Source organism: Monocercomonoides exilis, assembly GCF_001643675.1.
Source record: "Monocercomonoides exilis strain PA203 chromosome Unknown scaffold52-633478, whole genome shotgun sequence".
Lineage (NCBI taxonomy): Eukaryota > Preaxostyla > Oxymonadida > Polymastigidae > Monocercomonoides > Monocercomonoides exilis.
In genome coordinates, this window is record NW_027150597.1 from 320,089 (window position 1) to 337,677 (window position 17,589).

Consider the following 17,589-nt stretch of genomic DNA (forward strand, 5'->3'; position numbering starts at 1 on the left):
GATAAAATTTGAGGAAAAGTCGATTCAATTTTCGAATCTGATGTTGAACTTGTCGAATTTTCGTTTGTGAATAAATTCGAAGGCGCATCATGCTTTCGCAAATAAAAAGCATATTGACGTTTTGACAGCTCAATTTTAGAATTAAAATCTTCATTTTCTTGTGAGGAGCTCTTTGTTTTAACTTCAGAAGAATCATCAGGAAATATTGAGCGACAAGTTCTTTCTTCGAAGCTATTAAAATCAGAATCATTATGACCTGGCTTAAATTCATTTGATATGCAATAACTTGATCTCTTAAATGGAGTTTGAGTTGTTTTCGATGATAAATCAGTAAAATTATCACGATATTGAGAACTAAAATACAACGAAGATAATGCTGTTCTGGCAAAAGTCATCACATTTAAACTTATTAATGCGTTTTGCTTTCAGAATCTTTTGAAATGCTTATCTTTTCACAAAATGAAAAATAACTTAAAGATTATTGGTAAATAATATTACTTTATTGATCGAATATTTCTAAACAAAACCCTCTTTGATTTATTGTTTTTAATTGTTTCAACACCTATATACAGGCTGTAAAGCTCCTTAGGTTATAATGAAAATTCATTGAAAAATAGAAAAATTGCATTTAGCTTGAAAGTTAACAAAAATTTTCAATTAAAGCATTGAACAAAATAATAAACAAAAATTGTTTGAAAGAATTAAAAAAAAAAAAAAAGACAATTGGAAGCTACACCATTGTATTCATAGAAGTATTACGCAATGATGAGAGTATTAATAACCAGTGAAAAAGTATCTTATTCAACTCTCGTCAAATATCATTTATGCAAAAAAGGTTGGAAAAATTCATTTCAATGATAGTTAAGCAATTGAGAATAAAGCTCCAACTTTAGAAATGCCGCATTTTACTAGATGTAACAAAAAATGGCTTTCTTCACCAAACCAATTTGTGGATAAAGTTTCTTCATCAAAATCATTTTCCAAAATTATTGTTATCGTATCATAAGCAAACTCACTTTCTTCCATCTTATTCACGAATATTTCAAAAATCAATTGAATTGACGATTCAATGAGGAGCAGTTTGAGCGTTTCCTTCCTTGTTTTGTATCGATTCCTCTTCTGCTTCTGGATGATAAAGCTCCAATTCTTCTGGCTGCAGATCAGTCTCCTTCAGCCAAATGTAAATGGAGTCCTTCCCGTCTTTCCTCACCCACTTCACATAATACTCATAAAGCGGCGGCTCATCTGTTTGAAGGGAGCTGGTCGAAGCTGTTGCTCCTTTTTGATCCTTTTGATACACTCTTCTCTTCAGCACCTCTTCCACATGCCCCACAAACTCGTCGTTCGGCTTCTTCTTCTTCTTCTTTTTCTTCTTCAAAACGGGAGAAGACGGAATCGAAGGCAGCTGCTTCACAGAAGTTGAAGCATCATACGAAGCACGTGTTGTCATTCCAGCGGGCAAAGGAATGGACGATGGAATTGTGAAAATACCAGATGCTGTTATAAAGTTCATTGCACATTGAAAAAAAAGAAATAAAAGTGTTTGAAACAAAATAAATAATACAACTTTAAAAGTTAAAAATTTCAAAAAAGCATACCTCTTAATTCTTGTGCAGCGTCAATCTTAATGCGGGAGGTGTAAGTGTGTGTTGTGGTGGCTGGGGACAATGCAAATGGAACATGTGCAACACTCCTTTTTTGCTTGTTCTGAATAAAAGCAGATGAAGTTGTTGGAAAAGAAGAATCATATTCGTATGAGAGCATTGAAGATGAAGGTTGATAAGAAGAGGAGGAAGAGGAAGAAGAAAAAGAGGAAGAAGAAAAAGAGGAAGAAGAAAAAGAGGAAGAAGAAAAAGAGGAAGAAGACGATGATGAAGCTAATGGCTGCAGACGGCTGAAAAGAGAAGAGCGAGGATATGGCGATGCGGTTGAAGTTGCATTATTTGAAGAAGAAAACGACGAGAAAGAGGAGGAAGAGGAAGAAGGCGATAGTGATGAATGAAATGAATTCGGATTTGAAGTGAAATCGAAAAGGGTATCTTGAAAATATGAAGAAGAAGAAGGAGAAGAAGAGGACGATGAAACGCTCGTTGGAGAAAAAAGCGGAGGAAGAACATAAGCAGAATCTGACGATGAAGCTCTCCCAGATCTTCTATTCCATTCTTCATCGTCTTTCCCTTTCAGCCTTCCTTTTCTCTCAGAAGGTGCAAAGATACTTCCATTTTTCTTATCTTTCCTGTTTGGCGAAGGAGGATGAAACAGAAGCTCTGACTGCGACCTGACACCTCTCCATTGCACTGTTGGGTTACACACAAGTGATGTCGACAGAACATGTGCTCTTGATTCCCTGGTGTAAGGGAGCGGTGTTGGTGATGTGGAAGAAGCAGATGCTCGATGCCTTTTGGATGCAGAGGAGGAAACAGAGTGAACATATGGAGAGACAGAACGAGCGTTTTCTTTGCTTGTGTTTGGGCGGCTCTCCTTTTGCACTCTTTCAGGAGAAGATGAGCGCTGTGGCTCGAGCACAGATACTTGCAAAGAGATATCATGGCTCATTCCATTGTCTGCTTCACTCACAGCTTGGCTGCTGTTCAACTGCTGCTTGTCAGACTTTCTGTGAGGAGAGAACGAGAATGGATGAGCAGCAGAGGATGCTGTTGAATTTGAGATGTTTGAATACGCTCTGCTTGCCAGCAGCTTCCCCTTCTGATCGTTTGTGCTCCACATCCAATAACAAGGAGGAGGAAGCGAAGAAGAAGAAGAAGAAGAAGAAGAAGAAGAAGAAGAAGAAGAAGAAGTGGATGACGGATCAGAGATATGTGCAAACTGCTCGTCCAACACAAGCTCGCAAAGAGGAATGTTGAATACGAGTGAGTTGCTGCTCTGAATGGTGCTGATAGTCTGGTCGGGTGTGGTTGTGGTGGCAAAGGAAGAGAAAGTGAGGTGTGAGGCGTCTGAAACAGAAGCACTGTCCTTCGCTTTTGGATGAGCTTTAAGCGAAAGTGACCCTCTCATCGAGCCAAATGACGAATACTCTGGTTTTTTCAGGTGAAGGGAAGATAAAGGAGCAGAAACTGGAGCTGCCACTGAATTAATTGGAGGATGCATTGAAAGTGTGTTTTGCTTGCTTTGATTAGTGACAGAGACAAGAGAAGTCAGCGAAGACGATAAGAGAGGAGAAGACGAAGGTGTGCCCACAACAACAGGAGAATGCACAGAAGGCGAAGAAAGAACTTCAACTTGTCCTTCGCCTCCTTCCGCTTTTGCTGGCTGCTTTTGTGTGATTTGCTCTTTTTCGTCTTGTCTCATCTGATCATTTGCATCTGGAACTATTTCGGTGGATTGAAGCAATTCATTTTCGTCTGTCTGTTCCTGTTTTTCTTCTGAATTATGCTGTGAATCAAGAAGCATCTCATTCATTTCTGCTTCTTGTTTGGTTTGCTGCTCATCTTTTGCATCGACTTCACCCGCATTCGTATTTATCTCTTCTTCACTTTTCTTTGTTTTTAATAAATCATCTGAAACAGAAATTGTGTTTGCTCCTGTCAATTCAACAGGATGTTTCTGTGCAACTGTCATTCCACCATCAGAACCCTCCTTTTCGTTGCCAATTGCCAATGCCTGCTGCTTCTCTTCATCAAAATCCTTCATTGTTTCAGTAAGACTTGATGAAGATGTCACATCAGCCGGAGACAATGGAACTGGAGAAGGCGAAGAAATAGAGCTAATTTGTGTGTTATTTGCTTTCCCGCTTCCATCTGCTGAGAGAAGATTTGGATCAATTCCGAACGTGGCGATGGAGCAACATCCTTTCCGCCTGTCAATAGACAAAATGATAAACACAGAACGTGATGTTTTCACTCCTCTTGCCTGATGTTGTGTGGTTGTGTCGATGCTAATGCCTTCTTTGCTGCCTGCGGTTGGTGTCAACTGCCGCGACGGCACAGCTGAATCAGCACTCATATCACAGTAGATGTTCACAAAATCTCCAATTTTTGGTGTCTTTTCTGAATGCTGTTTGAAAGTCTTTGAATGTGAAGATTCTTCAAGTAACTCATTTTCTTCTTCTTTGTTCAGAACAGTTGGTGCACTATCATTCTGATTTTGATTCTCATTGTTTGTTGGTTCAATTGCCTCAGTTTCCTTTTTGTCTCTTTCAGTTATATCAGTTTTGTCTGCTTTTTCTTCCTCTTTTCTGCCTTGCTCTTCCTCTTTTTCCTGCTCCAACTTTGCATTTTCTTCTCTTTCCTTTTCTTCTTTCTCTTCTTTCTCTTCCTCAACCAATTGCACTATGAACTCCATCCCTCCTTCAATGAGCTCTTTCATATCGTCTGCATATTCAGCAAAGCGGCTGTGGTGGCCGATCCAACACAGCAAAAGAGTGATGGCTCGCTGAAAGAATAAACAAAGAAGCAGAAGAAGAAGAGAAGAAAAAGAAAAAGGATGAGAGAAAAAGAAGAAGAGGCAAAAATAACAACATTTTCATTCAACGTACAAAACAAAAATAGAAAGAAAACAAAAACAACAAAAAATACACAATAAAAGTAATTCAGAGGCAAAACCTCAACCACAAACCTTATCAACAGGAAGCAGAGCAGCCGGATGAAGAAGATCCTTGTTCAAAATTGATGTTTTGAGTGAAGAAGAAGCAGAAGATGCAGAACCAGAACTCATCTGAGACGAATCTCTCAAAGACGAAGAATGGAGCTGTGCTGCTAATGGCAAAGAGGAAGAAGATGAGGAATTAGAAGAAGAAGAAGATGATGAAGCGAATGTGCTTTCGAGAAGAGAATCAAAAGATCTTCGCCAAAAGGGCGGAGGAAGAGGAGAAGACTCCTGTTGAATGAGTGTTAAAAGAGAAGCAGCAGAGAGTGTGTAGACAGATGGAGGCAGATCGGCTGGGAGAGCATAAGAAAAAGGGAGAGAAGGGTTGAGAGAGGGTGTTGTATTGACTGTTAAGAGGGAAGAAGAGGAAGAAGATGATGGAGACGATGAAGATGCCAGTGAAGTGGTTGAATTGTGAGAGCTGTTTTGTTTGTTCTCTTCGAGCTGTTTTTGAGAAGAGCTGCTCATTCCGAGTGAGATTGTCTCAGGAATGTAGAAATGAAAGTCGTTCATGTCTTCGTGCGACGTCTCAATCTGCTCAAGAAGGAAAGAGATGACTCCCTTTGATCATTAAATAAAATAAAATAAAATTAAACAAACAAACAAATGAATAAATAAATAAATAAATAAATAAATAAATAAATAAATAAATAAATAAATAAATAAATAAATAAATAAATAAATAAATAAATAAATAAATAAATAAATAAATAAATAAATAAATAAATAAATAAATAAATAAATAAATAAATAAATAAATAAATAAATAAATAAATAAATAAATAAATAAATAAATAAATAAATAAATAAATAAATAAATAAATAAATAAATAAAATCATCAAATGGAAAGAATTTTTGATATAAAAAGCATAACATTTTGAGATAAAAGAGAAGAATACATAATAAAAATAATGTTTTATTAATAACAGAATAAACAAGCAATACCATTGTGATTGTTGGAGTGAGGTTCGCCAAGTGCACTGAAGCATAAGATTTCCTGAGCGAAGGCAGAAGAGAAGAGATTGTGTCTGAAAGAAGAGGAATACGTGGAATGTTGAAGCGAAGCGAGGCTGAAAGGAGAAAGAGAAGCTGAACAAAAATTTGTGGATAAATGAAGAAATCACAATAAATTAATGGAGTTTGTTCACAAAGAACAGTTTTTTCAATAAAAATTGAAAGCTGACTTACAAAGAAATGCCCTCATCAAAGAAAAAAGAACCAATCCATTTCTCATTCAAAGAAAGAAAGAAATAATGCAAATTCCCCACAAAATATGCATCAACCTCGCCAAATCATTTGAACATACAATCAGTCTGTCTCTCGGCTGCAGAGAAGAAATAAGCTGAATGTGGAGCGGGATTTCTGGGTCGAGGGAGTCCACACTCGTAATGAGTGGCACTGAAAGAAGAGCTGCTTCCTGTTTCTGCGCTTCTTCGCTTCTCTCTTCTGTGTGTTGCTTGCCTGGCAGACTGCTCAGACTTGCCTTCGAGTTGTGTCTGCTTCTATTGGCGTATCGAGACGGTTGTTCGTTCTCCTTTTCTTTGAGCTCATCGTCTTCAAACACACTCGCTCCTTCCCTTTCGTTGCTTTCTGCAAACTCCATTTCATCCTCATTTCTGTATCTGTCTTCGGAGCCTCTGTTGAGCTCTTCTTCTTCTGCAATCTCTTCCAGCCTGCTCAGCGACTGCCTCGCTTTGCCTGATGCCTCCAGCGTCCGCTTCTGCTGATCAACAAGCGTCTTGACAATTGCTCTGACACAGATAATTTTGACATATCAAATGAGAATATTCAAAAAAAAAAGTCCAATAATGATCAAAATATCAAATGGATTTCAAAATCAAAGTTAAACATTTGCTATTTTCATAAAAAGAAGAAAAACATACATTCTCATTTGCTCTTCCAGCGCAGATGTCAAAAACCGAAGGCGTCTCTGATCAGCCAATCTCGACTTATTTACAATATTTTTATGAATAATATTTATTAACAGAAAATTCATATAAAACAAATGATCCAAATTCAACTTTCAATATAAAGGCAGAATCACACTTTTGATGGCTGCTTTGCGAAGGATCGAGAAAGAGCAAGTGCTCTTTGAGACACAATCATCAGTCTTTGCGGAGGAGGAGGAGAAATATGATCAGCAATTCGTCTCACCTCTTTAAACTTAAAAAATATTTCGCATATAAATAATTGACAAAGTTATAAAATAAAATAAAATAAAAAAAAAAAAAAAAAAAAAAAAAAAAACGAAAAATGGTCAAAAGAATTCAAAATATAAAATAAAAACAATGAATTATTTGATTATTTTTTTTATTTCTCTCTTTTCTAATATACATACCAATTGGCGACCTCCTTTGCAAGAGCACCATGTAGCTGCCCTTGTTCTTTCAAATGCTGAAATAAACCACCCATCTAAAGCCCAAAGTGATGGCATTAAATTGATTAAAATTGGCCTGTCTACAAATAAAACTGCTTCTTAAAAATTCATCTCATCAAAAATTTACAAACAATTATTTCCAAGATTTTCATTTCCAGCTAAACGAAGATCAAGAATGACCAGATGCTTGAGCTTCAAAACTTCTTCGAACGATATTTGATTGAAAGTTAAGTCCAGTATTCCAAGAGCAGAGTAAAAGCGAAGTCCATCTAAATTATTTATCTTTTTTTCATTGCATCAAATGACAGCTATATTTCTACACACCTTATTAAACGATAAATCTAAGTTCCATATTTCGTGAAAAGTGTGTGGATAATTGTTAACATTTGTGAATTGATTATGATCGAGAAATGCTGTTTCAACGGAATTAAAATCTTCATCTTGCGGCAATATATCTATGTTTAGCCGAGGAATTTGAAACGAAATGCAAAAAATTATTATATAATAAAAAACATCAATAATAGCAAAAATGAAAATTGATCATTCATGACAAACAAAAATATAAAAATTCTTTTCTAAAACTGTAGCATACATAAGCCCTTTTGGGAATATTGTGATAAAATATTCATAAATTTGTATTACTTCATGAATAATGAAAAATTCTTTAAACTGGTTATATTTTCAATAAATTATAATGGTTATTTCTGTGAAAACAGCATAATGGAGACATTGATCAGATTTTTAAATTAAATTGGTGTGAATAATTTATTTTCTTTGTTCAGAAAGCAATAAAAATTTCTTTACTTTAAATAGAAAATGGCTGCAAAAAAGGAAAGAAATTTGGCAGATGAAATATTTTATTCTGAACGTGTACACGATGATTATTATGAATATCGGTATTATTTCTTTTTTGGAAGTGATTGTTTTATTATAATTGATTTTATTGTTTAAATATACAATTTGTTAACGAAATACTGTTTAGTCATGTTATTCTACCAAAAGAACTTGCAGAAAAAGGTTAATAACTTTTTTTTGTTATTGATTAATATTTTTGCTTGATTTTAGTTCCTAAAGATCATTTTATGACAGAAGAGGAATGGAGGAGGCTTGGGATTTGTCAGTCAGTTGGGTATGATTTGTTTTAATATCTTATATTTCATTCTTCATTTTTTTTATATAGATGGGTTTGCCTGCTGTTTTTCGAGTGATAGTCCATTTTTTTATCATTTTTTTTATTGTTTCTTTTCTTTCTGGATTAATGTTTTACCGAACATTTTGATTTAACAACAGGGTATGAGGCTTTTATTTTTATAAAATTTAATTTATTAACTTTTATTAACTTATCTCCAAAGAACATTTTGACATGCATCCCCCAGAACCTCACATCATTCTATTTCGAAGACCTCTTCCAAAGCCTAATTGATCTATTTTATTTTATGAATTCTTCCTACACATTTCACCCCTCTTTTGCAACATTTGATTGCTGCAAATGAGTTTTGCAAATTTTCATTGTTTAACTCTTAAAACTGAATAACTATATTCATTGATAAATCAACATTTATTTATGGTTGAATTTGAGACCATTAATGAAGCAAGAAATTATTACACTTGGATCATGTTCATCACTTATTGTTTATTCAAAAAAGTATTTAAAAATTTCTACTATTATCACGTGAAAACAAAATTCCCTTTCAAAGGCGAAATAAAAAAAATTGTATAAAAAAAGCTTGACGTTATCTGATTTCCATGTTATAAAGCAAGACATAAAGACAAGCAAAAACTGGAATACTTAAGGCTTATTAATCTCAGAAAAGATTTTTGAATATTAAACAATGATAACAAAACTAAAATGAAAATGAGATGATAATAAAAGCCGCTGATGAAATACAAAGAAAACCACAAAAATTATAATAGGAAGAAGTTATAATGAGATGAAGAATTAGAAAATGAAATGAGAACGACAATTAATTTTATTGTTCCATTAATCCATTTCCTTCCTCCATATTCACGAGACGCATTCTTCCTTGACTATCTTTCACAACAAGATGGACATAGCACGGATATGCACAACAGCCAATTGTCGTTTTGAAAGCAGCAATCATCGAGAATAATAGTGCGAAAATAAAAGGCACAATCCCCAATAACACCAGCAGGTAAGTGGGGAGATATTGCTATTTTAAATGCAGGAGTGATATAAAATTATAATGAAAACGAAAATAAATATATTAATAAATAAATAAATTATAAAAATGAAATAACAAAAAAAATCCAACAAAAATGTAACATTCACATTGTGACATATTAAAAACAATACATCATTATGAAAAAGCATCCTTCATCACTTTTATATCAAAATCAAACCTGAAATGCAAAATAACAAGGAGCATTAATTCCTAAGGGCGTCGCATAAAAGTTGGTAATATTTGGGCACTTGTTGTGAGAACAATCCGTTTTTCCTTTTAAATCTACCGGAATTGCCTGATATTTGTGAAAAAAAAAATATGAATAGAATATATAATAAATGGATTTTGCATTTGATTTGCCATTATCATCAATAAAGAATTTTCAAATTCAAAAAAAAAAAAATAAAAACGTTTTTCACACCATGACATTGGCTTCTAAAGAAACAGTATTCAACTCTTTTTGTCTTTCAACTTTTTTGAAATCTTCTTCATCATCAGTAACATAGCAGAAACGTATTGTCTGACGTAACTCAGACTTGAATGGAACCTCAACCTCTTTTCCAGCATTCACAATACCTTCCGATAATATTACTTGATGATCTTTCAACTAGCAATCGAAGAAATAAATACATTGCATCGGTAAAAATTAAAACAATTTAAAAAGCATACAGTAGTTATTGTATAATTTGTATCCACAGAAAGTTTACCTGAAATAAATTTAACAGGTTCAGTCATTGATGGCAGTATGACTTCATGTGAACACATTTGTTTCTGATTTAAGTCAAGATGCAATTGCTTACGTTGCAGTTCTGTTGTAAAATCTTTCATTTCATTTGCTCCAACTACCAAGCAATTATCCATGCTCGATATCTAATTATCATTAATTCAAAAATTTTTATGAATTGAAATGCAAATATAGTCAAACAGCAATATCAGTTTCCCCAGTAAAATCAAAACGTTCTCCCATTGGCCAATAAATAAATTCACTTTCTTCTGTCAAAGCAAAATGATATTTAACATTAACTGCCACAATAATTCCAACAGCAAGTGTAATTAAAAGTGCTACCCAGCACATTGTTGTTCGAAGTATTGTTGGCATTGTCGGCCTCCACCAATCTGTTGTTGACAACAATTTTATTCAAAATGTCTAATTTAATAAAAAATGAAATTCATGCCTTTAGGATCATATTTTAATGAAGAATCAAAACTTATCGATTAAAAACATAAATGTGTATCTTTTATAAAATAAATGAAATTCATACGGCATCAATATAACGGAAAATCGAAGAAAAATAAAGTTAGCGATCACTTCCCTTCAATGCACATTTTTTTAAATTACATTATGGTGTCGATCATTAAGCTTTTTAAATTTTTGAAATGGCAGAAGCAGCTGTATGAAAATAATATTGCATTAATTAATTAATTAATAATTTTCTTTTTGTCGCATTTCAAATCGATTTATCTTTGAAAATGCTATTTTTCAATGTTCTGTCAGAGTATGCTTTTTTAATTGTTAAAAACAATGCAGATGCAAATTTGGATTCTTATTAACAACCTTTCTATTTTACGTTTATATGTTATATGAATACGATATTATTTAGCTTCTGAATATTCCGCATCAGAAAGTTTAGAACAATTGATGAGAGAATCAACCATGCTCCTTGAAACAGGTTTATAATTTTCAATTATTGATGCACATTTACAACACTGACAATTTTATTAATTGTTAAATGTAAATCATGCTTTTAGGTCTTAAAGATACTCGCCAAAGTTCTTCAAGAGCCGCTCCAACTTCATCAAGCTATTTATCAACTCCCATGCAAACTGGCCCATTTCAGCAACCACAAACAGCATCTTCTATTCATTCTACTTCTGCATACAACCAGCCATTTCTATCTTCAACAAACCCTATTCCTCTTTCATCTACTGCACCTTCATCAAGCAGTTCAACTGTGATGTGCGATAGTTGTCCTCCTGAATCTCCAAATCCAGCTGTATATTTTTGCAGACAATGTAGAGGTTTGCATTTTATTAGCATTGGCATATTCATAAAATTGCAATAATTTTATTTATACCAATTATCTTTCATTTTTGAAAGGAAACTTTTGTGAAAATTGCGATGCGCAGTTTCATCCATCTCATAATGCTTTGATGAGCAGACATGTCCGTTTGCCAATTGACTCGTCTCGTTCAGCATTGTTTTGTTCCGAACATCCAGAGGAAGAGCTTTCATACTATTGCTTGAGCTGCGAAGGCACATGCATTTGCTCTGAATGTGCAATTCGTGGAGCGCATAAAGGGCATGATGTACAGACAATTAGAAAGAGTTACGGTGAGGTACGAAAGCGTATGAACGAAATTGTATCCGCGTTAGCAATGAGGCAAGAGGCAGTCAAAAAGATTCTAATGCAGATTGAGGCACATGAGCAAGAAATTGCTGATAACACACGATCCATAAAAGAGTCAATGGCACTTTCATTTAATGAGCTAAGAGAGAAGATAAGAAGAAAAGAGCTGGAGTTTATGGCTACAGCAGACAAGTTCCAAGAAGAGCAGATTGCAGAATTATCTTCATTCATATCATATGCACAGACAAAGCAAAATGAGATAACTGGAGCTATTTCTCAGATGAAAGGAGCTAGCGAAAGCTCAGATGAAATAGGGCTTCTCAACTTTTATGGAACGCATAAACAAGTTGCGACCGATCTTCTAAAAGACACACCAATTGATGTGAGGCTTCCAGAAGTTGCCAGCAGACGATGCTATTTGGATATGGAAAGTGCAAACAAGCAATTAGAGGGACTTTCAGCATTGCATTTGGCAGTGGCTTCAGTTCAGGCAACATACACACAAGGAATAGAAGGAGCACCGGGAATGCTCCCAGGAGCAGAGACTGGAGCACCAATGTCGATGTCGCTTGGAGATGGAGAAAGCGGAACAGAAAGAGGAGCAATGAGAGCAACACCTTCATCCGCGAGGCAGATGGGGCAGTCTGCTCAAAGCGGTATGGATTCATACTATGGAGCCCCTGGAATGGAGAATTCGGGAATGGAAGGACGAGAGAGGATGAGTGGAAGGTCAAGCAGAAGAGACAGGGATGTTGAAGGAACAGGAAGAAAGAAGAGATTATGAAATGAATAAATATGCTTTTGAAAAGAAGCTTTTCTATCCCCTTCGAGTATTTAATCTGACATTTATTGATAATTTTCTTTCACAGCAGTAATTGTTTGTCATCATTCAATTATTGTACTTAAAATTTTCACTAATTAATCTTCACGCTTATTCACATCAAATTTTTTTTGTTTAAACAATTTTTCCAAAACCTAACAGTTTCGCTATTTGACTGAACAAAAATACCTCTGACAATTATTTTCCCAAACAAATCACATTTTATAAATGCACCACGATACAATCGACTTGATGCATTGCTTTTGAATTCACTTCTCATTTCAAAAACTGGGGAATAAATGTGTCTTAAAAGGGATAGCCGCTAATATTGATGTCAACTGCATATACATGAAAAGAAATAAATATCTAAAGTGTAAATGAATGAATTGTAATAATTATGAATCAAATACATACAAATCTTGTAATTGTTAAAAAAAAATACATAATTATTTACAAAAAAACAAAAAAAGCTACAAAATTATCTATTCACTTTGGTCAATGACTTTATTGTTTCATCAATATTAGATCACTTATCAACAGAATACAATGATGAATGCATCATCGCTGCAATAGTTCAACATAGACAAGACACCTGTGTCATTGAAGAAACAAGCAAGTTCCACAGAATACAAAGCGTTAAAAGAAGATTTTGTGCAGAAGATTAGCATAATCACTGCTTCTTCATCTTTTGTTTCTTCTTCCCACTTGAAGAATTACTCTTCACATTCGAAGGATTATTATTATCATTAGCAGAGATTTCTGATCGTTCTTTGATTTTCTCAGTCGCGATTGGCAATCTTTCATTGTCAGAAGATGCAGTTGATTCCAATATTATATATTTTCCTTTCTTTGAATGTTTTGATGCAACATCTGAAACAACTGGCAAAGGTTCCAAAGATGTTGATGAAAGAGGAGGAACATCTGGCGTTGACTGATATAACTTCAGTGCCACATCAAAAGGTAGAAACGGTCCATCATCCATTGTTGTAGCCTTTGACCCTTTTTTCGCTGCTTTTGATGTTCTCTCTTTTACCTTTTCTTTTGTAGAACCATCTGTTGCCTTCATTGCATCAGATGTTTCCATCATGTTTCCATTCGAATTGGAATTTTCAGAAGAAAGATCTTCCAATTTATTGCTTCCTCCTTCATTTGCCTCGTCTTCCTCATCCTCATCCTCATCATCATCGTCAGCAAACCCTCTCCGAAATTCTTCCTCCTCTAGTTGTCTTATTGCTTCTCTCTGCTCTTCCAATTCTTCCTCTTTCCTTTTGATTTCCCTCTCTTCCTCCTCCACATCTACTTCAACTGTGTAAAACACTTCAGTTTCTGGTGGGGCAACATTCATTTCAGCAGATAGTGCAGCAGACTCTTTCGCTCTTTCAGTATTTGATTCAGCATTCTCTCCATTCGAATGCTCAACGTTGTTGTTGCTGCTGCTTTTTCTTTCAATAATAAGAGAACGGTTATCTTCAACGTGAGAGCCTTGAAGAATGTCACTCTGCCCAATATGAAGCAAAGAGGATCGAACAGAAGCAGTTGAAAGATCATATGACACCTCGTCTTTCATCACCACACTATTGCCTGTACTTGACTGCTCGTCTATTCCTTTGTTTCTTTTGCTCATTCTTATTCCAATAGCACCGTCATTTCCAATCCCATCGCTGCTCTTTTCTTCTTCTTCTTCTTCTGGATTGCTATTGAGTGAGTACAACGGAGATCCCAAAGGAGAATGCTCATAAGGAAGCAGATGCGTTGCAAAAGAAACATGTTTTGATGCGTTAATATCTTTTTGATCATCTGGAAACACAAGTTGCTTATCCAGATGGTTTTCAATTGTTGTTCCATTCAAATAAGTTTGATCCAAATCAGAGTGAACTAATGGAGGAGAATTAGAGATTGAGGAATATGCTGTTGTGGTGGATGGAGATTGCATAAGAGGCGTTGTTTCGCTGCTGTCTGGTGAAAATGCACACTGTTGAGAATATAGTTCAGATTCTCCAGCTATCTCTCGTTCGCCTTTCACTGAAATAACCATTTTCTGATTCTTCAAGTCCTTCATATGCTGCTCTTCATCTTTGTTATCACTTTTTCTTTCATCAACTCCATTCTTCTTTGAACTCTTCTTTCTCTTCATCTTCTTCAACTCTCCATCATTTTCATCCTCCCTTCTTTCAATTTTACAAGACCCGAAGTTCAGATCTCTCTTCATCTCCTTCAGCATATTCTCAGCCAGCGACATTCCCACAGCCGCAGCCGAGGCGCCTGAGCCAACAGCTCTTCCAGCAGAAGCTGAAGACGAAGGTGCAAAAGGAAACGGCCGGAAAAATCTCTGAAAGGAGGCAATTGAACTTCCCATTGAGTGATAAGACATCGTTCGATGAAGGCCTCGAAACGGAGGAATGACAAGATTCAAACGTTCAAATGGAACTGTTGCAGAAACTGACTCAGAAGAAGAAGAAGAAGAAGAAGAATGGGATTTGTGGGGATGGAATGCATGCCGGCTGGATTTGTGCTTATCTGAATGATCGTGATGATGAGAATGAATATGAGTCTTTGCACTTTCAATGGAATGCTCTTCTTCATTGTTTAATGAATTGCTTTTCTTTTTGATTCTTTTTCTTTCTGTTTCATCTTTTTCACTCATTTTTTGCTCAGTTTGATTGCTTGTTTCATCATTCTGAAGATTCGATCCATCTGCCTTCGATTTGTTATTCCTCTTCTTCCTCAGAACAATTGGTGCCTTTGGCATGTCTGGTGGGCGAATTGGTACAACAGAAGAAGAAAGAGACGACGACGTGACTGGAACACGAGAAAATGGCGGTCTCTTGTGAATGAAGGCAACAACAGAAGACAAAGAAAATGTAGCGTTGCTTTTCTTCGGTTCACTTGCCCTCAGTTTGTGCTGCGTGGGAAGCGTTGCCACAGACGAGGCAAACGCTGAAAGATGCTTGTCTGACGACCCTCTTCTCCTTCTGACTTCGCCTGATTGCGACAAAGCATCAGAGCCACTGTCAATTGAGTGAGCGTTGATTGATGAGCCAGATTCTGAAAGGAGAGTCTCTCCAGTGACTGAGTGCAGCGTGGGTGTTCGCAGCATCCTGGTGCCAACAGATGATCCACTCACAGAAGCAGATTCAGCATTGGATGAAGGAGACACACGACGCTCAAACGGCATCTCAGAAGAAGAAATAGGAATCATATTGAACTTTTGCTCATACTCATCTGCAACAATTTCGTCTTCTTGGTGAAGAAGAAGCGGAGCAATTCCGCTTTCAATTTTGGCTTCAGCATTTTTCTTTGCTTCCGTCGAAGAAGTCGATGAAGAACTCGACAAAGAAGCAGCAGATGTGATACTTGTGCTTTCATCTGAATCATCCATCGATTGAGAAGCAGATGACTCCAAAGACAGCTCTGATGAAGATGGAACGTCTTCATCATCATCATTCGCCTCCTCATGTGAAAGCAAACCAAGCTTCTGTTCTTCATCTATTTGCTTGTCCTTTTCGTCCAGATTTTTCTTGTGAAATTTTCTGTTTAAAGTCGATTTTTTCTGTCTCTTTCCCTTTTTTCCATTTTTGCTGTGCAATCTCCGTTCATTTTTGCTTCCTTTTTCTTCTGTATCTTCTTCGTTTATTTCTTTCCTTTTTGTATTTTTCCTCCTTCTGATATCTTCTTCTTTTTGTTCTTTTAAATCTTCATCAGATTGAGTTTGTTCTTTATCCTCGTGTTCTCTCTCCTCTTTCTCTTTCTCTTTATCATGTTTCTCTTTAATAAGATCTGTCTTCTTCCAGCGCCCAGTCAGCACTGCTACCAACACTGGAAGGGAGCATGTGAATGAGTATGCCACAATAAGCACCGTGCTTATCAGAACAGACAGCTTCCCTTTTTTGGCTATCAAAACACCCGGCACAACAACACAAGACACAACAGCAAATAGCGAGCAAAGTGTAGGTGTGATTGTGTCGCCTGATGCTTGCAGTGTGGAGGAGAGTGTCAAGCATAGCATTTCACCCACAGAAAACGCAGAAAACAACCGCAACATCGTCACTCCGCTCTTCAACAGCCGCTCAAGCTCGTCTGGAGAGGTGAAGTCCTTCGGATCCACAAACATTCTCAGGATGAGATGAGGTATGCCGTTGTAAAGAGCAATCAAAAAGATCAAATAGATGCTCAGTGTCGTGATTGAGACCCTTGTTACGCGCACAGCAGCGCCTGTTTGCTTTGCACCAAGATGTAGTGCAACAAGAATCTCCTGCGCACCTGCCATTCCATAAACAACCATTCCGACAACTTCGTGTACAGTCGTTGCCAATCCAGCTGCAGTAACTTCCATTGCCCCCACAAACTGCATGAGGAACAGATACACCGTCCAAACAATCAATTCCAATGATCGAACTAGTCCAGATCCAAAACCTAAAACGCACATTTTCAGAAGAAGCTTGACATTAGGAATTAGTGAACGAAGGGAAAGAAGCTTGAACTGCTTTCTGATTTTCCCATTCCAAAGGAGCCAGCCAAAGAAAACTATTGATCCGAAACCTTTTGCGGTCACCGTTCCATATGCGGCTCCCATATATCCTTTCTTTAGCACAATGATATACAGATAATCAGCTCCGGCATTCATGATAAGAGATAAAATATTCACAACTATAATCGGAACAGGTCGAGAAATTCCAGCAAACATTGACGCTCCATGTTCGTAAAGAAGAAATGCAATTGCCCATGTGAGCATAAACTGTGAATATTCAATTTCTGCCCTTAGCAAAAGCCCAGTAGTTGGATTTGATTTGTCATCAAGAAGCATGAGCAACGGCTTCATCGCTGGAATAAAAGCAGCACACAATCCCCAACAAATTAATGTAACATAATTTGTAGTCCAAAATATAACTCCAACTTGATCATACTGTCCATCGCCAAAAATTTGAGAAATATAATTTGTTGTGAAAAAAACAATTCCAAGCGCAAGATAAAGGATTATTGACACTGTACTCCATCCAACCGATACAATCGCAACATCTGTTCCAATTTCTCGATCTGGAGGATTGTAATGACTCAAAATCATCTTTTCGATAAAAACATTGATGATTGAAGAAGCCTATAAAAAGAGAAAAATCAAAATATTTATTGAAACAGCTCAGAGAAAAATCAAACTTCTGAAAGTATCATAGGAATGGAAAGAACAATTAACTCTTGCAAATTTGAATACAACAATATTTATCTTTTTTGAGCAAAAAATAAAATAAGCCAACCTTTAA

General features: G+C 36.1%; 5 protein-coding genes across 5 annotated transcripts; 2 read left to right on the forward strand and 3 right to left on the reverse strand.

Moving 5' to 3' along the window:
- Positions 1-534: 534 nt before the first annotated feature.
- On the reverse strand, positions 535-7,630 carry MONOS_1573 (uncharacterized protein; the record flags this gene model as incomplete). The annotated part of the gene is made up of 11 exons (XM_067868621.1): positions 535-1,497; positions 1,599-4,392; positions 4,576-5,166; positions 5,552-5,695; positions 5,913-6,357; positions 6,490-6,554; positions 6,653-6,769; positions 6,945-7,063; positions 7,115-7,252; positions 7,566-7,582; positions 7,626-7,630. 11 exons carry the CDS (start codon positions 7,628-7,630, stop codon positions 1,067-1,069), a joined length of 4,866 nt encoding a protein of 1,621 aa, XP_067720658.1. The 3' UTR covers positions 535-1,066.
- Positions 7,631-7,799: 169 nt separating this feature from the next.
- MONOS_18192 (putative cyclin-dependent kinase regulatory subunit CKS1) lies at positions 7,800-8,191 on the forward strand (the record flags this gene model as incomplete). Its single annotated transcript, XM_067871187.1, has 4 exons — positions 7,800-7,879; positions 7,966-8,000; positions 8,049-8,112; positions 8,164-8,191. The coding sequence occupies 4 exons, from the start codon at positions 7,800-7,802 to the stop codon at positions 8,189-8,191; spliced, it is 207 nt and encodes a 68-aa protein (XP_067720659.1).
- A 527-nt stretch (positions 8,192-8,718) lies between these two features.
- Positions 8,719-10,475, reverse strand: MONOS_1574 (uncharacterized protein). The gene is made up of 7 exons (XM_067868633.1): positions 10,429-10,475; positions 10,342-10,373; positions 10,092-10,282; positions 9,836-10,036; positions 9,588-9,773; positions 9,345-9,461; positions 8,719-9,154 (listed from the first exon to the last, which is right to left on the reverse strand). The coding sequence occupies exons 1-7, from the start codon at positions 10,431-10,433 to the stop codon at positions 8,954-8,956; spliced, it is 933 nt and encodes a 310-aa protein (XP_067720660.1). The 5' UTR covers positions 10,434-10,475; the 3' UTR covers positions 8,719-8,953.
- A 330-nt stretch (positions 10,476-10,805) lies between these two features.
- On the forward strand, positions 10,806-12,510 carry MONOS_1575 (putative B-box zinc finger family protein; the record flags this gene model as incomplete). Its single annotated transcript, XM_067868643.1, has 3 exons — positions 10,806-10,836; positions 10,916-11,185; positions 11,265-12,510. The coding sequence occupies 3 exons, from the start codon at positions 10,806-10,808 to the stop codon at positions 12,296-12,298; spliced, it is 1,335 nt and encodes a 444-aa protein (XP_067720661.1). The 3' UTR covers positions 12,299-12,510.
- Positions 12,511-13,004: 494 nt separating this feature from the next.
- Positions 13,005-17,500, reverse strand: MONOS_1576 (putative Multi Antimicrobial Extrusion (MATE) Family Protein; the record flags this gene model as incomplete). The annotated part of the gene is made up of 2 exons (XM_067868654.1): positions 13,005-17,429; positions 17,486-17,500. The coding sequence occupies 2 exons, from the start codon at positions 17,498-17,500 to the stop codon at positions 13,005-13,007; spliced, it is 4,440 nt and encodes a 1,479-aa protein (XP_067720662.1).
- Positions 17,501-17,589: the final 89 nt, after the last annotated feature.